Source organism: Tenrec ecaudatus, chromosome 4 (genome assembly GCF_050624435.1).
Source record: "Tenrec ecaudatus isolate mTenEca1 chromosome 4, mTenEca1.hap1, whole genome shotgun sequence".
Taxonomy (NCBI): domain Eukaryota; kingdom Metazoa; phylum Chordata; class Mammalia; order Afrosoricida; family Tenrecidae; genus Tenrec; species Tenrec ecaudatus.
This window is the reverse complement of record NC_134533.1, coordinates 117,741,952-117,766,928: the sequence shown is the minus strand read 5'-3', so window position 1 is coordinate 117,766,928 and position 24,977 is coordinate 117,741,952. Positions and strand designations below refer to the sequence as shown.

Below are 24,977 nucleotides of genomic sequence, written 5' to 3'. Positions count from 1 at the left end.
GAGAATCACTGCCCATTACTGGCCACCCCTGATGGGCCTCTGCGACTGGTCCAGGCAGTGTGCTCCTGCTCTCTCTCTCTCTCTCTCTCTCTCTCTCTCTCTCTCTCTCTCTCTCTCTCTCTCTCTCTCTCTCTCTCTCTCTCTCTCTCTCTCTCTCTCTCTCTCTCTCTCTCTTTCCCCCAGCAGAGCCCCAGGGATTGGTATTTGGAGAATGTGGGGAATGTAGAATCACTCTGACAACCAGAGAAGCCAGGAGCTGAGAGAGTGAGGGGAGGAGGGCAGAAGTTAAAGGGGGGTTGGGGAGCTATGCCAAAGTCTTATCTTGGGAGCCTCCAGAGCAGTGGCTCTCCACCCCTTTGGGGGTTGAACCACCCTTTCACAGGGGTCGCCCAATTCATAACAGTAGCAAAATTACAGTTATGAAATAGCAATGAAAGTAATATTATGGTTGGGGGGAGTCACCACAGCAGGAGGAACTGAATGAAAGGGTCCTGGCATGAGGAAGGCTGAGAGCTGCTGCTCCAGGGGCAGGGCACTGCCCTAGAGCAGGGCCCCCTTTCGCCTGGGCCAGACTGGTTGCTAAAGCGATGTACTCCAACCTCCTGGATTCTGAACTGATCTCTAGACCCAGCCAGGGAGCCAGCTTTCCTAGCCTGGGGAGCAGAGGCCAGGAGGGAGGCACCACGCGTGGAGTGCTAAGGCAGACAGAAGCTACCCACCCCCCTCCACCCTCCCTTCCCCCCCGCCCCCCCCCATGGCATGTGCAGGCAGGAGCCTGGACTCCTGGTCTGCTGACAAGGAGGGCATGGCAAGGCGCCCCTATGACCACTCACCTTCCTCCAGCGGCAGGAGAGTGATGGCCGTGCTGAGCCGCCCACTGCCCAGGCTCACCAGGTGGGGCTTGTCCGTCTGCACTTTCAGCCCTTGGCCCGTCTCAATCAGGTCCAGGGGTCCCTTCTGCAGGTGGTAGGGGTGGGGGATGAGCATCATGAGAGACCTCCAGTCAGTAGGCAGAGTCTGAGTCCCACACCACCTCACTCCAGGGTGCAGAGGGCTCAGAGAGGCAGAAAGACTTAGCACCAACTGGCAGATGCCCTGCCCCTCCCTGAGCACCCAATTAGCTCTGAATCTGGGCCACTAACTGGTCCCCCTGGATTTAGCTCAAATCTTGGTTTAACTGTCCCTTTTGTCTTTCAGGTCAGAAATCAGGGGAGCATAAGGAAGTGGGTGCTGAGGTGCTGAGGAAGGAGAATGGGGTGCCGCCCCCCAAACCCACGGTCCAGGAGTCATTCCCACTCAGGACAGAGCAGCACGGCCTCCATTGGGGTCATGTGTAAGTCTGTATGGAAGCACGTGGGACGGGAAATCAGGGGTGCATGGGGATGAGAGCTTTGAACTGTTGAGCACAAAGTTGATGTCTTGAAAGGCACCCCCTTTTCGCCCACCTAGTGCACAATGAAAAATTCATTTAAAGGAAAGAAAGCCTTTATAGACGTAGACTGCCACGTCTTTCTCTCACAGAACGGCCGGTGAGTTCAAACTGTTGGCTTTCAGTTTGCAGCAAGGTACTAACCACGGTACCACCAGGGCTCCGTGGGAGAGGGACAGTGAGCTCGTGGTAGATCTGTCTATCCTGGGAACCCTCTGGTCACCAATGGCCCTGCCACCCTATGTCACAGCAGAGGGCAGGAGGATGGGCCTGGGAGGGTGGAGCTGCTCCAGCTCCCCCTATAAGCCGCTTCCTGACTTTCAGAGAGTATTTTCTGGGTGAGCCAATTAACCTGAATCAGATAAAACCTGAGCCCTTAATAGGCTTGGGGCCTGGGGAAGGGCAGAGAGGGACAGAATCACTGCGCTCACCCCAGGACTGGGACCTCTGGGCAGAAGGACTGAGCAGAGGGGACCGTAACCTCCTAGCCTCGCCCCCCCCCCGCCCCTACCGCTGCAGCCCTTTGCTGCCCACCACACCCCCGCCTGCCCCAAGGCGAGTACCAACCCCGTTTACCTGTGCCATGGCCTGCATCTGGCGTCCAGGTCCTACCTGCTTCCTGTCCATCGTTCTGGGGCTCCGGCGCACCTAGGAACACCGCAGAAAGCAAGTGAGGCAGGGAGGGGAGGGCTGAGAGGGGCAGGAGTGGGCTTCTCAGGGCAAGGGCAGCCCCCCCTGCTGAAGGGAAAGTGGAGGCAGCTCAGGAGCTTCCCCACAGGGAAGGCAAGTGGGTGCCAGTGGGTCTTCAGCCAGAGCAGGGTTGCCATACCCCACCCATCCTGGCCCCTGCTGCCCTAAGCACAACAAACGCTCTATGTGGCCCAGCCTGACCCTGTGTGCTCTCTAGTCCAAGAGTCTGAAGTCAGGACTCGGCAGCTTTGGTGGGGGAAGCAGTGCTGGGTCACTGGCAGCTAGAGGGCCCTCAGGTAGGTGGCAGGTCTGAGACAAATCTCCCTCCCCCTAACCTTTCCTCCCAGGGCTGGCTCCCTTTGTCTCTTTTCCCAGGGGTCTCTGTAGAATGTTTTCTTAAAGGAGACAAACCAGCAGAGCCCAGCTACTCCCATCCCCACACCTCAGTTCCCATCTGTCCTTTCACCTGAACCCCCTCAGCTGGACCCAAGCAGCTAAGGAGCAAGTAGCTGGAAAACCCCCATGGGGTCAAAGAACCTCGACATGCCACCCTATCTGCAGTGACTCAAAACTCAAAATGTTCATGGAAAACCTCCATTACCTTTTCATTCCATTTCCCTAGACCAGCGGTTCTCAACCTGTGGGTCGCGACCCCTTTGGGGGTTGAATGGCCCTTCCACAGGGGTCGCCCGATTCATAACACTAGCAAAATGACCGTGATGAAATAGCAACGAAAATAATTTTATGGTTGGGGGTCACCACAGCATGAGGAACTGGATTAAAGGGCCGCGGCATTACGAAGACTGAGAACCGCTGCTCTAGAGCCTTCTGAAGTCCCCCCACAGGTGTCCATAGTTGGGGTTAGGGAGAAATTAAAGAATTAAACTCATAGCGAGATGGTACAGAATAAAGCGGCACCTGCCGCCTGGGGTTTCCCAGGTAGTCCACCTGACCTCCACGGCAGCCAGCGGGCAGCCGCATCTGCCCCCTGTGGAGGAAGTGAGTCACCCAGCACTATATGGCCAGGGCGCCCCATGAAGGATTACATTTAAAAAACACCAGACCCACCCGCTGAGTGAGCCCACGCTGACTCATGGCGCAGGGCGACTGTCACTCCCCACGGGAGGAGTAAGTCCTGGCTTTCTCCAGAGGAGCAGCAGGTGGTTTCAAACTTCGGACCTTAGAGATTACAGCCTAATGCAGTCAGTACTCCCTCTGGCTCCAGTCTTGAAGGACTAACAGTAACAATAGAAGCGATACTATGTAGCTAATAAGTTTTGGGGTGGTTTGCTGCTGACCCCTTTCATTGGATGTAAAATTGAAATCCACAATATCGGTCTGTGTGATCTTTTTGTTGCTTCTCTCTTGGTTAATGGGTTATTCTATTCTTGCTGCGATCTGCGATCTGATCCCCAGGGCAGCAGTTTAGAATCGCCAGCAGCTCCATGGGAGGAAGATGGGGCTTTCTACACAGTCTCAGAACCCCACAGGGCGGACGCTATGAATGGGCATGAACTTGATGGCAGTGGGTTTCCGGGAATTAGGAAGGAACCACCCAGAAAAGGGGCGTTAGAAGGAGTCTACCCAGCAGGAGCCTTGGAGAGAATCCCCAGGAATGTCTGTGGCCCTGGCAATGACTGAGAGAATGTAACACCCACAGCCCCTGCCTGACAGATGTGTCTGTCGGGCTCCGAGCAACCCTAAACCAAGCCGGGAGTCCTATGGGAGCGGATAGCCACCTCTTTCTCTTTCAGAGCAGCTAGTGGCCTGGAGCCACTCATCCCGTGGTTAGTGGTCCAACCCAGTGCCCCGCCCACAGGGCCCCCAGGCTCCAAAGACGTCCTCAGAACAAACAAACTCATGGCCACAGAGTCCATACTGACTCATCCTGACCCTGCAGAGCTGCAGTTCTCAACCTGTGGGTCGCGACCCTCAACCTGTGGGTCACCTAAGACCATCAGAAAACACCTATTTCCAATGGTCTTAGGAACCGAGACACTGCTCCTCTACCCGTCTCCAGGCAGGTCCGCCCACATGCAGATATGCCCACATACGAGTACCCGGCATGAAGACTTACCCATGCTACACCATGCTTCAAGATAAAATTTCATTGATTTGTCATTAGAAATAAGTATTTCACACTATATAATTACATACTGTTTTTGTGATGAATCACTCTGCTTTCGTTATGTTCAATTTGTAACAAGGAAAATATATCTTACAGATCAGATATTGACATTTCGATTCATAAGAGTACCACAATGACAGTTGGGAAGTAGCAATGACAATAATGTTAGGGTTGGGAGTCGGCACCACCTGAGAAACTGTATGCCAGGGTCTCAGTGAAGCAGGTGGAGCACTGCTGTCTGTCGTACTGAACCCGGCAGGAGGGCCCGTGTGGGTCTCAGAAACACACTGCCCCCCAGCCCCTTCATGTTCTAAATGTAGCAACTGTGCAATTGGTGTGTGTTTGGCTGTGTAGTTTCTCAACAACAAACACAAAACAGATAAAATTTAGAATCTAAAAATGAATTCATTGGCGACAATGACTGGGAATGTGGGACTCTGGGCTCTTACCATGGCTGAAGGCTGTCGGCCCTTCACACCAGGGGTGAGACAGATTCCAGAGCCAGAATGTGAACTCCCCTGGCCCGACCCCTCTTCCCGGCTCACGTGTTTTGGTATTTGAGAAGCTTGGATGAAGGCCTCTGGGTACTAACCCACTGCCATCGAGTCCATTTGGACTCCTCATCACCCTGAGACTGGAAATTCGTTTCGGGAGTAGAGAGTTCATCTTTCTCCCAGGGAGCAGCTGGTGGTTTCAAACTGCTAGCTTGCAGTTAGCAGCCCAGTGTGTAACCACTGCGCCACGAGGGCTAGAGATCTACCTACGATGGGCCAGTCCTTGGACAACTGGCAGAGATTCCCAGTGTCCCACTTGTTGCCCACCTGTTGCTGGGGAGAGTGAGAAGAATATGACTGAAGTGAAGAGGGAACCCAGGAAAGCAGGGTTTCCCTACCCTTTCCTTCCCGCCACCTACCAGTGGGGTCTGCAGAGAAGGAAGGACACACACCAGCATTCCAAGAAGTGTCTGGCCCTGGCAGTTGGACCCAAGGGGCTCAGCCATGAGTCACTAATTTTACCCTCCCAGCTTCCACCCTTCCGGGCCAGCACTATGTCACCTCCGTCACTATTTCCACCAAGCTGGTGGAAAAGGGCTGCAGGGGTGGGGGAGGGTGACGCCCCCAGACTGCCCTGGGAAGAAGAAAAGCCAGGCTGAACCTGCCAGCCTTCCCCCCAGGAGAGTTTGCCTTGGGACAGCGACTGCTCTAGGGCAGCTTCCCTCCCCTCACTCAGGGAAACCTCCGCAGTGTCCTCAGAGGGAGAACACACAAGACAAGAGAGAGTGTGTGAGGGGGTGGGGAGTGTGTGTCCAGAGGGTAAGCAGAAACAAAGCAGACATAGCCTGAGGGCCCACAGAGCATCACTGTGGACTGGAAAGAGCTTGTAAGAGCCTTGAATTCTAATGTTGACTTTACTATAAGCTGTGAGATCTTGGACAAGATACATAACGTCTCTGAGTATCAGGTTATTTTTCTTTCTTTCTTTTTCAGGTTATTTTTCTACAAAAAAAATGGAGTTAGATCTGAAAACCCTGTCAGGATGTGTTGTTGCCCAGGGCTGGGTGGTGTAAATGGTTGATAAGCCCAGCGGATAACTGAAAGGTTGGAGTCCACCCAGAAGGGTCGAGGAAGCAGGGTCTGGCCATTGCGCACACACTTTGGACAGGTCATAGGAGTCCTGCTGAGTAATTGGGTATGCGCTGGGCGGCTAACTGCAAGGTCAGGAGTTTGAAACCACCAGCTGCTCCTCGGGCCATAACTGGGCTTTCTACTTCTGTCAAGAGTGTGCGTCTCAGACACCCACAGTCAATCCCACCCTGTCCGACAAGGTGGCTCTGTGATGGTGTCGACTCACAGCAAGTGAGAGTCGGACGTGCCGTCACGAGGGGCCAGTCCCTGGAGAAGGACATCATGCTTAGTAAAATAGAGGGGCTGCGAAAAAGAGGAAGAGCCGAGATGAGGAGGAGGTGTCACAGGGCCACTGTACTTCCGTCTGTTGTACACAAGGTTGCAGGGACCCAGGGCCCACCCGAGTGCACCTACCCCAACAAGCAAGCAAGGGTCACTAACTCAGAACTGACACCACGACATCTCACAACAGCAGCTCCCCAAATCCAAACTCACTGCCGTCAGTCCTCACGCATGGGGACCCTGTATGCCAGGCTAGAGCTGCCATGGTGGGTTTCCAAGACTGTGATTTTATGGGAGCAGAAAGCCTTGGCCGTGGCTGGTGGTTCCAAACTGCCAACCCTGTGGTTAGCAACCACTACGTAAACTGGACTCCTCCCACGCCACCACCAAATCCAGAAAAATCTGCGGCTAACTGGAAGGCGACTTCGTGGGGGGTGGGGGGTGGGCGAGGAGTTAGTAGGCACAGACTGAGTTTCATAAATGTTCTGAAGTTTTGATGGTTGACACAATCCGTAAGTATCCTACAAACCATTGAATCACACCCCTAAACTGGATGGATGTGGCGGCACCCCAAAATAAATAAATTAACTAAAAAATAAAGAACTGCAAAGCACCAGAAACATGACAGTGATTACGAGGAACCTGGGGGCCCAGCTAGAGCTAGTCAATCCTCCAGCCTGTCACTGATGAGCCGGCTGTGACTGTCACCCTCTGAGGCAGTTGTGGAGCACTCTATTATTTACAGGGGAGAATGTCAAGTCCAGGTATAGATTGTAAAGGTAGGAAACTGAGGAGAGGAGAGAAGGGAGAGATAAGGTGTGGAGAGAGACCAAGAAGATAAGAAAGGATGCAGCCCCTGGAAGGTGTGAACTGTGACTCCAGCTCAGAAATCTAATCCATGTGAAATGGAAAAAGACACCGGCGGGGGGCCTGGGCCAGCACTCAGGCGAGGCTCTGACAAACTGCCACCTGGGGCGCCCTCTCCACAGCCCCACCCGGCCGCCTGGCCCTCGCTGAGCTGGGGCGCCCATGGCAAGCGGGCCTGCTTTCTGCAGGGAGGGCTGTTCCTTAGGACCAGGGACTGCAATTACCCACCCTCTTCGCCCTGCCCCGGACTCCACTCCGCAGTTGGTTGGGGGGTACCCCGCCCCGCCCCAGGCCAAAAAAGGTCCTGTGAGGCCAGTCTGGCTCCAGTGGGAGGAAGCACCCCCCACACACACACCACTCGTGGCCCTGGGACCACTTAGACACCCCATACACACCGCCCCATAGAGATGCCCAGGCCCCTCTCTGTGCAGGATGGCACCGGCCTAGGCATCCTGATTTGCCCTGGGACAAAGAGGACCCCCAGGGAGGTGAGGTTGGGTTCTGGAAGGTGACTGACTGCCTGGCCCCTCTAGTCCTTGCCCAGCGGGAACGGAATGATGGCCCGAAGCTCCCACGCCCGCCCGCACCTCTCAGCCCCTGGCACCCAGGCGCACCCCACAGGGATCTCGGCACCGGAATGGGTAGAACTAGCCGGACAGCGCCGCAAAGTTCTGCCGCCACAGGAGGTCCAGCGGTCCGAGCTTAGATGGAAGCTCCAAGCCTCCCCGCCCCACCGCCCCACCGCCTCGCCCCCCTGCCTGGGGCCCTCCTCAAGCCCCCAAGGGGTCGCCCCAGCCCTCACTTGAGTCCCAGAAGACCAGCGTCCGCCCGGAGCTGGGCGCGGCATGGCGGCCACCTCGGCCTCCCCAGCACATCCGCTCGCAAAGAAGGCGCCGGGCCAGGAAGGGCAGGAAACTGAGGCCGGGAAGTCAGTGGGCCGGACGCCCAAGACGGCGGAAGGAGTGCGGCGGCTGCGGGCAAGGGGGCGAGGGGCGCGGGGCGGGAGAAGGTACGAGCCAGGACCATGGAGCGGAGAGAAGAGTCCGAAAGGTCAGGGTGGGGCAGGGGGCGCGGAGGTGTGGAGGGGACCCTGGCGCCGTGGGTGGACGGGAAGAGGGAGGGGGAGGGGCACAGAGAAGGCCGGGGGCCCGGAGGACAGAGAGCGAGATTGGATGGGGACAGGGCAGGAGGCGCTCGGGGGTGGCAGGCAACGGGGCTGACCCGGAGCAGCGGGGAGTGCGCAGGGCCGTCGAGGGGACACCGAGGCATGGAGACCCGCGAATTGCAGGACGGACGCAGGAAGAGCGGGAGGCCCAGGTGGGCAGGGGCTGGGGCCGAGTGGGCCCCGCTGGGTAGGTGGGTGCACCTGAGTCGGGGCGCTGGGGGCGAAAGGAGGGTCCCGACAAGGCCCCACCCCCGTGTGGGCCGCCTGACGCCGCTGGACACCCCCGCCCCCCGCCCGCGTGCCGGACAAGCGGCCTTTCATGCGCGCAGGGAGAAGGGCCGCTTGTTCTCCGCCCGCGGGGCCGCCCGCTCCAGGAAGGGCAGGGCGGGGGGGCCGGGGAGGGGGCGCCGGTGTGTCCCCGCGGAGGTGTGTCCAGGGTTTGCCCCGCGTGCGCTGCGGGCACAGGGGGCCGGGCGAGGCCGCACCGGCATGGAGTGAGCTGGCTGGGTGTGTGTGTGGGGGGGGGGTGCGCCCAGGCTGTGAGTGTGTGTGTGTGCTGGCTGTGTGTGTGCGGGGTGTGTGCTGGCTGTGTGTGGAGTTTGTGTGCGTGTGGTGTGTGTGTGCTGGCTGTGTGTGTGGAGTGTGAGTGTGTGGGGAGTGTGTGCGTGGTGTGCACCCTGGCTGTGTGTGTGTGTGTGTGGTGTGCGCCCTGGCTGTGTTTGTGTGGTGTGCACCCTGGCTGTGTGTGTGTGTGTGTGTGTGGTGTGTGCCCTGGCTGTGTTTGTGTGGTGTGCACCCTGGCTGTGTGTGTGTGGTGTGCGCCCTGGCTGTGTGTGTGGTGTGCGCCCTGGCTGTGTTTGTGTGGTGTGCACCCTGGCTGTGTGTGTGTGTGTGTGGTGTGCGCCCTGGCTGTGTGTGTGTGGTGTGCGCCCTGGCTGTGTTTGTGTGCTGTGCACCCTGGCTGTGTGTGTGTGGTGTGCGCCCTGGCTGTGTGTGGTGTGCACCCTGGCTGTGTGTGTGTGTGTGTGTGTGTGTGGTGTGCGCCCTGGCTGTGTTTGTGTGGTGTGCACCCTGGCTGTGTGTGTGTGTGTGTGTGGTGTGCGCCCTGGCTGTGTGTGTGTGTGTGGTGTGCGCCCTGGCTGTGTGTGTGTGTGTGTGTGTGTGTGTGGTGCGCACCCTGGCTGTGTGTGTGTGGTGTGCGCCCTGGCTGTGTTTGTGTGGTGTGCACCCTGGCTGTGTGTGTGTGTGTGTGTGTGGTGTGCGCCCTGGCTGTGTGTGTGTGGTGTGCGCCCTGGCTGTGTTTGTGTGCTGTGCACCCTGGCTGTGTGTGTGTGGTGTGCGCCCTGGCTGTGTGTGGTGTGCACCCTGGCTGTGTGTGTGTGTGTGTGTGTGTGTGCGCCCTGGCTCTGTTTGTGTGGTGTGCACCCTGGCTGTGTGTGTGTGTGTGTGTGTGGTGTGCGCCCTGGCTGTGTGTGTGTGTGGTGTGCGCCCTGGCTGTGTGTGTGTGTGTGTGTGTGTGGTGCGCACCCTGGCTGTGTGTGTGTGGTGTGCGCCCTGGCTGTGTTTGTGTGGTGTGCACCCTGGCTGTGTGTGTGTGTGTGGTGTGCACCCTGGTTGTGTGTGTGTGTGTGTGTGGTGTGCGCCCTGGCTGTGTGTGTGTGGTGTGCGCCCTGGCTGTGTTTGTGTGGTGTGCACCCTGGCTGTGTGTGTGTGTGGTGTGCGCCCTGGCTGTGTGTGTGTGCGTGCCCTGGCTGTGTGTGTGTATGTGTGTGTGTGGTGTGCACTCTGGCTCTCTGTGTGTGTGTGTACAAGCAAGCAAGCGCGCATACACGCGCGTGCGGGGGGTGGGTGGGGGGAGTCCGATGAGTCAGCCTCGGGGAGTCTGGGGCAGCTGAGCTAACGGGCCTAGAATGCAGCCCCGCCCGCGCCCCAGCCCCCAGCGGTGCTGCGGTGAGGATACCCACCCAAGGCTTGCCCGCCCACCTGCCCGCGGGGCCCCATCTCCAGGCCCCCATCCCCGAGCCTCGCTGACTGGCCAGACCGACCCCGCTCTCCGAAACTCCAAGACAGATCGAAGGAGGTTTAAGCTCCGGACTCATACCCACTCCGCCATCTGGCCTGGGGCTCCTTGAGACGTCGGGAGGCCTGGACTCAGTCCTGAGAGGTCCCAGATGCCCCTCACGTCCGGGACACCCCAAGGGACAGAAGGGGAGACCCTCCAGGCAATTCCCGCTCCCCATTCCAACTCTCAGGCAGGCGGTGGGCAGTAGAGGGAGTTTGTAAGGGCTTGAGGCCGAGGACCCACGCACATACATGCCACCTGAGACCCACCAAGGTCCGCTTGGCCTCAGTCTTGGTGAGGTAAGGCTCGGAGTCCCCCACCTCCACGGCCCCCATCCCCACCCCCCCACCCCCAGGCAGAGCTCGAGGGCCCCATCTGGCGGCTGTGCCACGTCCGGGAGGGCAAAGGCGAGCCGCTCGCACGGAGTGGTCTCCCTGAAACCCCCTCCACCCATGCACTCACCTGGGCTCCCTTTCTAGCCCCAGCCTGCCCAGTCCCGAGCTGACCAAGGGGCTCCCTCCACCCCCCAGTCCCTGTCCCCACGCGGGGACCCGGACTGGCTGCTTTAGTGGGAGGGGGCATTTTTACCTGTGGGGCGCTAGAATGGAGGGCCCGGTGCCTTCATCCACCTCGGGCCGCCGTGGCCTCCGGCTCAGGACACTGTTGCTTTTCCTGGCGAGCGGTGGAGGAGGCGGAGAGCTAGCCCGGCCCGCCCCCCGAGTCCCCGCCTCCGCCCCCATCCGTCCGCCAGGCCAGCAGAGAAGCCGCCCTTGTGGGACTGGAGCTCAAGGGCCCCCCACCCACTCTTTCCCACAGCAGCACCTCCTCCGGCCTGCACAGCACAGGGCGCGCTTTGTTCATCTCTGCAGCTGGGCTCTGCACCCCCATCGCCAGCCACCTCCGCCCTCCCCTCCGGACTCCCCTAGACCACCCTCCACTCCCAGGCCTAGAGCTTAGCTCCACAGAAGTGATAGGATTTTTCCGGACGGACAGTCTCCATTTTTTTTAAGCCTTAGATCCCAGAGAACGAACGCCCTATTCTCGGTCTCTATAAGTGCTATTCGGCAACGTGTTCTCCAGAACTAAGTGACCCCAGGCCTCCATGGCCATCCTTTCTCATCCTATTCCAAGCCCCCCAGTGCAGAGCTGTGATGGGTTGACAACCCTGTATGGCTCATTAGATCTTCCTAGGTTTAAGTAGAAACCTCGCCAAAGCACCCCACCAGACCAGAAAGCACAGAAAAAGGAGATGGGATGCTCATTTCACCCCTTGTAGCTTCATCCCTACCACAGATCAATCTGCCGGTTACGAATTGGGAGGTGGGTGGTCAATTAAGTACTCACCCACTCATCCAATTGATCGTGGCTCACAGTGATCCTATAAGCCAAGAGGACAACTTTCCCTGTGGGCTTGAGTCTGTAAATCTCCAGCAGAGCAGAAAGCCTCATTTTTCTGCAGTGCTGCCGATGTATTTGAACTATCGCCCTTGGGGTTAGCAGCCCAGCATTAACACACACCACTAGTGCTCCTACCTATAGCTGGAGACTGCAAAATGCACCATCCTGTAGTCATTTGTGTGTCCCTAGCGGTAGGGGTTAATAAGGAAGGCTAAAAAACACAAGCCCAGTCTAAACAGCCTGGTCAAAGTCATTCTTCCTCTCATCCCCGACGCTGAAACCCAATGCTGAGAGCAGATCCTTACCTGCAGAGCCCGCCCTTGTTGCAGGAGGCTGGCTGCAGAGTGAGTCCCTGGGGAGCTGAACTCAGATAGACCTTTTGGATCCGTGCTAGAGGGATCCCTGAAACAAGTCCTCGGTGAAGGGGCAGAAAGGCCTCATGGCGAGCGAGCAGCGAGTGAGCAGAGATTCCAGCAGAAAATAATTTATCCTCTTTGGGATGGGCAGATCCAGTTCTTCTTCAGTGGCTTTTGTTTCCACCCTCCCTCCCTGACCCAGGAAAGCAGGGCTGCTCAATTGCTGCACGCTCTGGTCACTCATTGACAAGACTAGTCTATAGCAAGGCGCCCCTCTGCTGGAGGCCCAGGCTTACTCGCCCCGGGGAGTGGGCAGAGGCGGGGGGGGGGGGGGGGGGACGGACAGGGGCCCTTGCTGCTACCTGCTTTAGGTAACTGAGGTGGGACAATCAGGCTCCAGCTACACAGGACCCCAGGGTTTAAGGGGGGAAACACCAGGCTCTGAGTCTTCCTTTCTTCATACCCCTGAGCTCATACGAACATCCTAACCTTGGCCACCCTTCATCACAACCGTGATTTTGAAGCGATTCTACTAAAGCACAAAGCAACCTGCGTGTCCAGCTCCGACCCTGGAGGGAAAGGGCTCCGACTGGGCTACCTTACAGCAACTTTGCACATTTATTTTTCTTGTTGACTTTCTCGGTCGAGAGGAATCTCAGGAACCTACCACAGAAGCAACTGAGGCTGACCAACTCAGGCCGGCCGGGGGTTGATGCAACACCCACCTTCTCTCTGTCTCACTGTCCTCCCATGCAGGGACCAGCTGACTCCATGACAGAGGCCCTGTGCAATGTGTCCTCCCTCTTGTAGTGTCAGGGCTCTATGTTCCCACCGTTAGAGCACTCAGGGGACCAAAGACCTACCGCCCCCACGCTCCCCCCACCCCAACTCCACATCTGGAGCGCATCTAAAAACTCAGTGATCTCTCATAGTTACGCAAGAGGTTGAGCAGCTGGGAAAAGGGGGAGGAAGGGGAAGAAAGTAGAAAACTGCTTTCCAGGCGTGCTTCCGACTTTCCAGAGTGGAAGCAGGGGGAGAGGGCAGGGGCTGGGCGTGGAGGGAGGAGAGTGGGCTTTCTTGTGAAGGCCTTCCGCATTTGGCTGTGCATGCCAGGCACAGATTTTCACAAGGCTCCTGTCTTTGCTGGGCACATTTTCCAGCCTCTGTCCCTCCTCTCACGTCGTATCGCTTCCAGCTGCAAGCAGAGGAGGGCGTTGCTCTTACAGTAAGAATGCCCTGTGGAGAGATCCTCCAAACAACCATCCTTTCCTGGCCTCTTTGGCTCCTGGACTCAGGCATCGTTCTTGTAGGCGTGGCGAAAGCAACCCTCCAGTTTGGGGAAACGCTCAAGCCTTGCTTTTAAGCAGCAGCACATGGCCAATCCTCCGCTGTTTATCTTGCAAATCGCACAACCCAAAGCTGTGACCAAACTGAGCGGGTATTGTGGGTGGCAAGGAACAGCCTTAGCGGAGGACTTTGCTAGGGGCTAAAGAACACAGACATTCATTTCGACAATAGAGACCAACCCATCTCCATTTCTCTTGTTCCTTGAATTTATAATGGCCTTTAGAAACCCTCCCTGTCAATCCACCCAATCACGTAGCTTATGTTTTTTGTTTGTTTATGTCTATAGGAACTTTCCAGAGCTTGACTACACCCTCTATACCCTTTTAGGCTGTCTTAGCCTGCACAGTGAGAGAGAGAAATTCTTTTTCCTATTTGGGGGGAGGAGGGCAAAGCCAAGCTTCTAAAAACGGGCAGTTTCAGTGGCACAGTGGCTGCACATGGAGCTGCAGTTGAAGAGCCCCGCTCCCCCTTGGGAGACAGACCAGACCCTCCACTCCGGTAGTCTTAGAAACTCACGGGGGGGGGCACGGGGGGGGCAGGTCTACTGTAGAGCAGGCATCAACTTGATGGCAGTGTTGTTTTGTTTGTGGCAGAAGGTAAAGGAGCTTGATTTGGCCAGGTGGTCTGTTGTTCCTGAAAGCCTGCCCTTCACTCTCCCACTCACTTGTTGAGATGCTGCCTGCCCTTGGCTAACAGCAGTGCACAGCAACCTGCCTACTGGGGGATCTTCTAGGAATTTCAAAACAGCTAGGAAACTACAAATATTAGTGATTTCTCAGAGGCAAGAGGGAACGTGAGGCAGCAATGGGAGGAAGGGGGAAGGTGTGCAAAGAGGAGTCAACTCCTGAATCTGCTCCATCTAAACAAGGCAGAAGCCTCATTCTCCACTCCCACTGAGATCCAAGTTGAATATCATCGGTTGAAATATTACTACTTGTCTAGTTTAGGGCGGGGGAAAGGCTTTCTAAACAAGTAAGCTAATCTTCTTGGGGACAGGAACTTTTTTTTAACATTCTTTTAAGAATTTTAAAATAATATTTAATTATGCATTGGTGTCATGACAAGCATTATCTCCTTTTTAAAAAAATCATTTTATTGGGGACTTGTACAACTCTTCTCACAATCCATACATACATCCATTCTATGTCAAGCACATTTGTACATTTGTTGCCATCGTCATTCTCAAAACATTTGCTTTCTACTTGAGCCCTTGGTATCAGCTCCTCATTTTTCCCCCTCCCTCCCTGCAATCCCCTCCCTCATGAACCCTTGATAATTTATAAATTATTATTATTTTGCATATCTTACACTGTATGATGTCTCCCTTCACCCACTTTTCTATTGTCCATTCCCCAGGTAGGAGGTTATATGTAGATCCTTATAATCGGTTCCCCCTTTCTACCCTACCTTCCCTGCATCCTCCCGGTATTACTCCTCACCACTGGCCCTAAAGGGATCATCTGTCCTGGATTTCCTGTGTTTCTGGCTCCTATCGGTGCCAGTGTACATTCTCTGGTCTACCCGGATTTGTAAGGTAGAATTGGGATCATGATAGTGGGGTGGGGCGGGGCGCAGCATTTAAGAACTAGAGGAAAGTTATATGTTTCATCGTTGTTACACTGCACTGACTGGCTCATCTCCTCCCCACGACCCTTCTGTAAGGGGACGTCCATTTGCCTACAGATAGGCTTTGGGACTCCAATCTGCACTCCCCCTTATTCACAATGATATGATTTTGTTTTTTTGATACCTGATCCCTTTGACACCTTGTGGTCACACAGGCTGGTGTGCTTCTTCCATGTGAGCTTTGTTGCTTCTCAGCTTACCTTCAAGCCTTTAAGACCCCAGCCTTTGAGAACCAGGCACCATCAGCTTTCTTCATCACATTTGCTTATGCACACATTTGTCTTCAGTGATCATGTCAGGAAGGTGAGCATCATGGAATGCCAATTTAATAGAACAAAGTGTTCTTGCATTGAGGGAGTACTTGAGTGGAAGCCCAAGGTCCATCTGCTACCTTTATACTAAACCTAAAAAAATATGCACGTAGATTTTCTCCATCATCATATATAAACATATTTACACATGTACATGCATATATTTAGACCTCTATAAATGCCCTTTGCCTCTTAGTCCTTTCCTCTATTTCCTTTTACTTTCCTCTTGTCCCACTATCATGCTCAGACTTCATTTGGGTTTGAGTTATTTTTCTTGGTTACGTTGCCCTTGATTAATCACTACCAGGCCTCTTACACCTTCCTTGCCACTAATTTTGGATCACTTGTTCTTCCCTTGTCCCTGAGTTGGTCAACACCACCTCCTTTCCCCCACCTCCCCCTCTCCCATGTCCCTCTGGAACCATCAGTCCCGTTGTTTTCTCCTCCAGACTGTTCATCCAGTCTATCTTATCTAGATAGACCTGCAGAGATAATAATATGCACACAAAAAACAAGACATAGCAAAACAAAGTGACAAAGAAACCAAAACAACAAAATCAATGACAAAAAATAATTTTTAAAAAAGAAAAACCTGTACATAGTTCAAGGTCTGTTGACCTCTAGGAGTGCCCTTGTCGAATCTGATGGGGTGCCACACCCTGGCCCCAAAGTCTGTCCTTGGCACTCACTCAGGACCTCCCTGCTCTGCTCCCCCACTGCTCTGCCGCACGGCCTTAGTGTTTTGCCTCAGTGTGGTGTGGTCAGACAAAAATTATCTTCTTAGCACATATTTTCTATATTTGAAATTAACTACCTCACATTATCTTTCAGTGCCAATGCATGAATATAGTTATCTTACATATAAATCAAAATAGGGGAATATCTATTTTAAATCTGAAACATTAATACTTCAATTAAGTTAAACATTTTAATAATTTCTTTGTCTAGAATAGTTAATTTTAAACTCAATACAGCAATATGAAATCCGGAATATATTCCGGTTATAAAAAGATATATCGTCTGGGGTCTTAAAGGCTTGAAGACAAGCAAGCAGCCATCTAGCTGAGAAGCAAGAAAGCCCACATGGAGAAAAGCACACCAGCCTGTGTGATCACGAGGTGTTGAAGGGATCAGGTATCAGACATCAAAGAACAAAGAAATCATATCATTGTGACTGAGGGGGAGTGCGGATTGGGGACCCAAAGCCCATCTGTAGGCAAATGGACATCCCCTTATAGAGGGGTTGAGGAGAGGAGATGAGCCAGTCAGGGTGCAGTGTAGCAACAATGAAACATACAACTTTCCTCTAGTTCTTTAGTGCTTCCTACCTCGCACTATCATGATCCCAGTTCTACCTTATAAATCCATTTAGACCAGAGCATGTACACTTTGTACAGATCAGACCTGGAAACACAGGGAATCCAGGACAGATAAACCCCTCTGGACCAATGATTCCTGGAGCAATGATTCCAGGAGGCTAAGGGGAAGGTGGGGGTAGAAAAGAGGAATCGATTATAAGGATCTACATATAACCCACTCCCTGAGGGACAGACAACAGAAAAGTGGGTGAAGGGAGACATTGGACAGTGTAAGACATGACAAAATAATAATTTATAAATTATCAAGGGGGAGGGGAAAAATGAGGAGCTGCTACCAAGGTCTCAAGGAGAAATTGTTTGAGAATGATGATGGCAACAAATGTGCTTGACACAATAGATGTATGTATGGATTATGATGAGTTGTATGAGCCCCTAATAAAATGATTTTAAGAAAAAGAAGAAATCCAGGATTTATGTTTAACACTTTCTTGAAATCTTCTAAAACAGTGGTTCTCAACCTTCCTAATTCCACGACCCTTTAATACAGTTCCTCATATTCTGGTGACCCCAACATAAAATTACTTTCATTGCTACCTCATAACTGTAATTTGCTACTCTTATGAATCGTAATGTAAATATCTGATATGCAGATGTATTTTCATTGTTACAAATTGAACATAATTAAAGCATATTCATCACAAAACCAGTACATAATTATATATTGTGAAATATTTATTTCAAATGACAAATGAATTTTGTCTTGAGGCATGGTGTAGCATGGGTAACAGTCTTCATGCTGAGACTCGTATGTGGGCTTAGCTGCATGTGGGTGGACCCACCTAGAGATGGATAGAGGAGCGGTGTCTCAGTTCCTAAGACCATCAGAAATATGTTTTCTGTCCAGTGGCCTAAAAATGGGCTTTGAGTCTCCATTCCGCACTCCCCCACTCATTCACTATAGAAAGATTTTTTATTGATGATGCCTGATACCTGATCCTTTCAACACCTCGTGATTGCACGGGCTGGTGTGCTTCTTCCATGTGGGCTTTGTTGCTTCTGAGTTAGATTGCTGCTTGTTTATCTTCAAGCCTTTAAGACCCCAGACGCTATATCTGTTGATAGCCGGACACCATCAGCTTTCTTCACCTTACCATAGTGAATGAAGATGGGAGTGCGGAGTGGAGACCCAAAGCCCATTTGTAGGCCACTGGACATCCCCTTACAGAAGGGTCTCTGGGAGGAGACAAGCCAGCTAGGGTGCGATGTAGCAACGATTAAACATACAACTTTCCTCTAGTTCCTAAATGCTTCCTCCCACTATCATGATCCCAATTTTACCTTAGAAATCTGGCTAGACCAGAGAATGTACACTGGTACTGATAGGAACTGGAAACACAGAGAATCCAGGGCAGATGATATCTTCAGGGTCAGTGGTGATACTGGGAGGGTAGAGGGAGGGTGGGTTGAAAAGGGGGAACCAATTACAAGGATCTACATGTCCCCTCCTCCCTGGGGGATGGACAACAGAAAAGTGGGTAAAGGGAGACCTCGGACAGGGAAAGGTATGACAAAATAATAATTTTATAAATTATCAAGGGTTCATGAGGGAGAGGTGAGCAGGGAGGGAGGAGAAAAAATGAGCTGATGCCAGGGGCTTAAGTGGAGAGCAAATGTTTTGAGAATGATGAGGGCAATAAATGTACAAATGTGCTTTACACAATTGATGTGTGTATGGATTGTGCTAAGAGTTGTATGAGCCTCTAATAAAACAATTAAAAATATGTTTTCTGATGGTCTTCGCCACCCGTGAAAGGGTTGTTCAACTCCCAAAGGGGTTATGACCCACAGGTTGAGAACCGCTGCTCTAAAGCCTCTTCAAACTGTCCTATAGTGTCAGCCCTCTGTTGTAACATGGAACTTCAAACTTGAGTTGGGCTTCTACAGATGTGTAGTCATCCGAGGCTTTGTAAAAGTCAACCCTAAAAGTCCTTGATCTGCCCAGTTGCTATAAACAGTAGTCACGTCCTCAGGGCATTTGCTTTAGACCCGCTCTGACAGAGGCTGCCCAGTCACATTGTATGGGGTACAGCCCCTTGACCTCTGCATATTTGCCTTTGGGGCCAGGGCTTGGCACCCCATCAGACTCGACTGGAAAACACTCCTAAAGGCCTACAAACAGTCCTTGAACTAACTAAAAGCATTTCTTGGGGGTTGTAGTTGTGCTTTGTTTTCTTGTCATTGGCTTTTTGTTTTCTTTTGTTGTTTGGTTTTGCTCTGTCTTGTTTTTGTGTATGTTACTATCTCCGCAGGAATGTCTAAATAAGATAGGCTGGATGAACAATCTGGAGGAGAAAACAACAGACCTACAGTTCCTGGTGGGGCATGGGAGAGGAGGAAATAGGGGGAAAGGAAGTGGTGTTAACAAACCCAGGGACCAGGGAACAAGTGATCCAAATCAGTGGTGTTGAGGGTGTAGGAGGCCTGATAGGGCATGATCACGGGTAATGTAACCCAGAGGAATTACTGAAACTCAAATCTAGGCTGAGCATGATAGTGGGACAAGAGGAAAGTAAAAGGGCATTTATAGAGGTCTAAATAAAGGCATGTACATATGTAAATATATTTATATATGAGGATGGGGAAATAGATTTATATGCATATATTTATAGGTTTAGTATTAAGGTAGCAGATGGACACTGGGCCTTCACTCAAGTACTCCCTCAATGCAAGAATACTTTGTTCTATTAAACTGACATTCCATGATGCTTATCTTCCTGACACAACCGCTGAAGACAAATGTGTGCATAAGCAAATGTGGTGAAGAAAGCTGATGGTGCCTGGCTATCAAAAGATATAGCGTCTGGGGTCTTAAAGGTTTGAAGGTAAACAAACGGCCATCTAGCTCAGAAGCAATAAAGCCCACATGGAAGCACACCAGCCTGTGATACAAGGTGTTGAAGGCAGGAGGTATCAGGCATCAAAGAACCAAACATCCTATCATTTTGAATGAGCGCAGACTGGGGACCCAAAGCCCATCTGTAGGCAACTGGACAACCCCTTATAGAAGGGTTTTGGGAAAGAGACGAGCCCGTCAGGGTGCAATGTAGCAACGCTGAAACATACAACTTTCCTCTAGTTCCTAAATGCTTCCTGTTCCCCCACTATCATGATCCCAAGTCTATCTTATAAATCTGGCTAGACCAGAGGGTGTACACTGGTACAGATAGGAACTGGAAACACAGGGAATTCAGGATGGATGATCCCTTCAGGACCAGTGGGGAGAGTGGCGATACCGGGAGGGTAGAGGGTGGGGTAGAAAGGGGGAACCGATTACAGGAATCTCCATATAACCTTCCCCCTGGGGGATGGACAACAGAAAAGTGGGTAGAGACGTCAGTGTAAGATATGACAAAATAATAATTTATAAACTATCAAGGGTTCAAGAGGGAGGGGGAGTGGGAGGAAGATGAGGAGCTAATGCCAGGGGCTTAAGTGGAAAGCAAATGTTTTGAAGATGAGGCTAACGAATGTACAAATGTGCTTTATACAATTGATGTATGTATGGATTGTGATTAGAGTTGTTTGAGCCCCCAATAAAATGATCTAAAAAGAAACAAAACAAACAACAACAACAAAAAGTCTGTTACTTGGTGGGAATGATTGGCAGGAAGGTGAGTTGCTTAGTCTGAGGTTTAAAGCCATTTTTGAGTAGATGGATGAGAGATCTTTTAAAATGATGTCGGTCCAGAGACTGCAGCCCTCTGATCTAAGCAGAGTGAGTCATCTACAAGCCCCTGCATGGAACAGAATGCTCAGTCACATCTGGTTATTTTGCCTCTCTCCCTCACAGGACTGAGAAGCGCACCTGATGCAGCAAGACGGCTGTGGCTGAGCTCCGCTTTAGCAACTTCAGACCAAGATGCTTGCTTTCTCTCAAGGAACTACAAAGTCAAATTCTGCCTCCCCCATGAGAAGAAAAACCTGTAATAAAGACTAAATCAGTAAGGGAGCTCTAGCAGTGTGGTGGATACATACTTGGCTGCTGATCAAACGGTCAGAAAGTTTGAAGCTACCAGTCTCTTCAAGCGAGAAATAGGAAGCTTTCTACTTCCGTAACGCGTTAGTCTCGGAAATCCAGCGGCAGTTCTCCCCCGTCCATATATGGCCACTGCTGGGTCGGAATCAGTTCAGTGGCAGTGACTGGTTTTATTATTTATTAGGGAATAACTTATCTTCCAATCTGTTGTGTCCAATCAAGATCTTCCAGTTAAAAAACTAGCATTAACAAGATAGGAAAACAAAAGGCATGCCTCATTCATTCATTCATACCTGGACCACGCTGTCTAGGAGGGAAGCAGCAGCTCGAAAACCCCAGTGGCCACTGCTAGTCTTTAAAGATGGAGCCTCAATGTCCTGACTGCGTCACTGCCCTGACAAAGACCATCCTCTCTCAACTCCCTAAATATCACCAAATTTCTAAATCTAGGCCGTCAGAAATTCAGATATGGAAAAACACACGAGGTAGAACACACACCTATAATATGGGAAAAGGCAACAAATACTCTGAGATCATATTCTCTTAACCACCCCCCGGCCCCAACAGTATGAAGTTTTAATCTGAGATCCCATTACATCATCCTGAATCAGTAAGCAGACACCAAGGTGTGAGTGAATCAAGAGTCTAACAAACATCTCATTTTGTAATACTCTTTATTTGATTAAAGAATTTACCTTCGTGTACAATGGAATGTTATATTCCCTATATATTTTACAGGGTTACAAAATGTCTCTCATTTTAAATATTACCCCAAAAGTAATTTCTGGAAAAAAAAAAGTGTTTTTGTGAAACTAAACCTGACGTTTTAAAAATCATAGAATTGCAAACGAAACTGGATTAATACGATTTCCTGCCTGCTGAACTCCAGGACAGGTTTCTTGTCCTGGTAACCTTCCTTCCTCAGAAGAACTGCATGTGGAAACCAAGCTAGAGATCAGAATTCTTCCCTGACAGGGGAAAGAGAAAGGCTAGAGATTTCTTTGGCAAACAATTCCATCCATGGCCGTTATTGGTGTGGGGTGGCTGGTGGCCCTGCATCGGCGCAGCCCTCCGTAGGGAGGCCAGGCAGCATTCAGCACGGAGCGGTACTCCAACCAGCTGAGCGCACAGCAATTCCTCTTTCCGTCTACCACCAAGGGCTACAGTCTGACTGACAGCAGATCTTTGCCACCCGACGGAGTGCAGTGCTGAGTTCAAAGTCAATGCTGGACAGGCTGTTTGTCTTTTCCACCGAAAATAACGGATGAGCTACAGCCAAGAAACCACTGCTACATGTTAAACCCTCAAAATAAAAGGCTGAGAAAAGAGAAAACAGGGCAGAAGACTGGTGAAAATTGTTGGGCAGTCTTTAAGTGGGGTATAAACATATATGTAATCCCCAAATACCCCAGTAGTCAGCTGCCTCCTGAAATGCTAAAATCCTGGTGGTGGAAATGGAGTCTCTGCAATACTTCACGAGCAATAGGAATTGGCAAAAAGACTAAATGAATCCCCACTCTTCAAAATCATAACCTTGTCTCTGTGAGAAAAGGACAGGCACGATGACATCAAGAGCAAGGAGGTGGGGAGCTTGAAGAACGTGAATTTACCACGAAGACAGGGAGCTAGTATGTCTTCCATGAAGTAGGCAGAGCCAGAAGCTTGGGTAGCACCAGCAGGAAACATGATTCTTAACCTGTGGATATGGAATCTCCAACCATCACCCTTCTTCTCCCAGGCATCTGGAAGTGGGGGCTGTGTCATTAGAAAGCAGTCTCTCAGCTCTCGTCTGTTCCTAGACACAGCAGGTTCACAGTGATGCTCTAACTAAAGGAAAACTTGGGAAAGGAATTGGGGGTGGGGGCAGGGGCAGAAGGGAATGGGAAAAGGACTTAAGATATCCTGATCTTTCAACTTCGGAGTTTCCTATTCCTTAAAGAAGTCCATCTACCTGTTTAGTCCCACAATCAAGAACGGACTAGGTCAATTTGTTTTCTAGAGTGCTTATGTATAGATGATCCCATTGCTTAATTGAATAAAAAGAAGGGGTGGAGGTGGGGAGAATCCCCCAAAACTACTACAGGTAAAGAAAAAATACATGAAAGACTAAAACCTTCAGGAAAAAAAAATTGGAAAAAACAAAGTATGACTAGAACTATATTTAGGGATTAAAACAAAGGACAGCTTCGGTGAAGGCAAAGAAGGTGCCAAACTGGCTCACTGCAGGGCTTGCTTTGCTGCTGCCAGTGAAATCTGCCAAAGAAATCAGGAGCCTTTCCCTTTCTGTTGTGTCATTTCTCTGTCACAGAATGTCCCTGTGACACTGAAACCCTGGGGTGAGTTGAGGGTCCTTGCGCGTTGAGAATCGTGCATGATATCAGAAAAAAGGGGGCTCCAATGGCTTGTAGATTTGGGAAAAAAACTCTTCAGCTAACGGTTGGCTTCTTCATTGTGAACTTGAAAAATTTCCCTCTAGTTTCCTCTTCTTGGTATTACAGGATTTCGTACTTATCCACGAGGAAAGTGGTCTCCATGGAAAATCTTACAGGGCTGTTTCCATCTACTTGGGTCACTTTGGTAACCTAGAAAAATAAATAACAAAGCAAAGCTGAGAGGAGATTGAGTCTACAAAATGTCAAATTCTTACTACAGAACTGACCAAATCCCCTAAAAGCAGTTCTTCAGGTAACTCAGAAATTTTCCAAGAAAAGTTGCATTTTTATGCTTAAGAAATCTATCTTCAGCTACCAGTGGCAAGAGGTGGATGTAAATTTCTATGCTCCCGTCTCGCAATTTTCAACTCTAACTCAATTCCCTTCTTCCCTATCAACATTATCAATTTGCTCTCTAGATAGAAAAGGTAACTATTAAATGGGCTAGAACTAGAGATACTCGAGTATAAACTGACCCAAAAATGTCAAAATAAAAATCTGTAAATTTCAGATCAGCTTATTCTCGGGTATGCACAGAGGGATGAGATGTAGAGCAGCTGAGGTAGTTAGTTTATTGTGCCGAGCTGGCTAATAAACACATGTAGGGTTAATTGAAGGGCAGAGGGATAAATGGTTCAGTGAGTCTCGCCTTTCTAATTCTTGGTCTCTTGCTTTATGATGGTCGGACCACGGTGCAGCTGCCTTGGCCAGTTCCCTGCTTCAGCTGGCAAGGCTTACTTCCTGCAAGACATCCCCAAGGAGAAGCCACATGGACCTACCCCGTTGCAGACCTGGGTGCTGGAGCAGCCATGTGGAGACTCCTGCCAGCGCTGAGATGCTTACACATTCACTGATTCGACTTTCCTCCTGCTGTCGGCATCATTGCGTGTGTTTTGTGAGATGGAGGACTTTGTGGATTGATGTTGGCCTTACAGGCTAATGTTGGACTTGTGGGCTTGGGCAGCACTGGGTTGGGATGCTTTCTTGATGTGCACTCACCCTTTATATAAAACGGTCTTGTTTTTTTTTAAACTCTTACACATATGAGTTCCTATGGATTTGTTTCTCTAATGTACCCAGACTATCACAGCAACATTAAGTAAAAGGTTCAGATTAAGTAGTTACAGTGCAGTCTGTCCTACAAACTCTACAAGATTCACACAAGACTTTGTCTCTCAGGATGATCAATTAACTTTTTAATTTTTTTTAAAGTCTCCAGTTTAAAGCCTTATTGAGTCTAAAGTCTAAGTTTCTCTAGCCTACTCATTTCCTAGATGTGGCTGGGCTCTAGTGTGGGTTTAAAAAAACACATGTTGAGTTTAATGATTATTTCTAACTTGAATATTCATGTCATGCCTGTGTCGACACCAATGCAATACTGAACCACTGACTTCTATTTTCAAATGAGGTGCTGGGAGCATCGACACTGTCCTACTCTTTGAAAGGTCTCAAATAGGAAAAGGTAGCCACATTCCTAGCCTATGCTTTGAATTCAGTAATGACTCCCACTACCAGTGACTATGCCAAAAACTGAGGGGAAGTGGGGAGAGACAAGAGACAGAGAGGACAGCCTGTCTTTGGAATCATCCAGCATAAGTTAATATTTCTAAAGCAATTGGGGTGGGGTGGATGAAAGATAAGATGGAGCCAGACTAGTAAAGTCAGAAAGAAGACAATATAAACTGAGCCTTTATATTTTTAAGAACTGTAAGAATAATGGGCTAAAACAATGATCTAAAGAGAGTTTACACATCCTTGCTTAAAGGCCATGGCTCAAAACAGATTTGGCTCAGGTTTATCTGTAATAATGAGGGGAAGCTAGGATATCAACATCCAAAGATCATGTCCATTTGTAGTAGAATGTCACCTCTCTCTTTTTTTTTTAAGGAGGTGGGCAGTCATTC

The 24,977-nt window shown here is 51.0% G+C and overlaps 2 protein-coding genes and 1 long non-coding RNA gene across 8 annotated transcripts in view; 1 reads left to right on the top strand and 2 right to left on the bottom strand.

Moving 5' to 3' along the window:
- The window catches only part of PHLDB1 (pleckstrin homology like domain family B member 1), a 49,581-nt gene extending 38,630 nt beyond the window's left edge, over positions 1–10,951 (bottom strand). For 3 of the 5 annotated variants that reach the window (XM_075546673.1, XM_075546674.1, XM_075546676.1), the window contains exons 1-3: positions 7,824–7,970; positions 2,006–2,077; positions 834–957 (exon numbers count right to left, since the gene is read on the bottom strand). In XM_075546673.1, the coding sequence (XP_075402788.1) occupies positions 834–957; positions 2,006–2,077; positions 7,824–7,868 (241 nt within the window). In that variant the 5' untranslated portion in view covers positions 7,869–7,970. Of the gene's footprint in view, positions 1–833; positions 958–2,005; positions 2,078–7,823; positions 7,971–10,836 lie in introns of those variants that run through there. The other 2 variants (XM_075546675.1, XM_075546677.1) reach the window with 2 other exon arrangements.
- On the top strand, positions 8,174–24,798 carry LOC142445126 (uncharacterized). 2 transcript variants are annotated; one of them, XR_012783982.1, is made up of 3 exons: positions 8,182–8,338; positions 20,456–20,606; positions 23,772–24,798. It is a non-coding gene; the product is annotated as an uncharacterized LOC142445126 (long non-coding RNA). The 2 variants fall into 2 exon arrangements; XR_012783983.1 differs by lacking the exon at positions 23,772–24,798 and having other exon boundaries at positions 8,174–8,338; positions 20,456–21,483.
- Positions 21,299–24,977, bottom strand: part of ARCN1 (archain 1 coat protein complex I subunit delta) — a 26,766-nt gene continuing 23,087 nt past the window's right edge. The window contains exon 10 of the mRNA XM_075546679.1: positions 21,299–23,223. Within this exon, the coding sequence (XP_075402794.1) occupies positions 23,134–23,223 (90 nt within the window). The 3' untranslated portion in view covers positions 21,299–23,133. The remainder of the gene's footprint in view (positions 23,224–24,977) is intronic.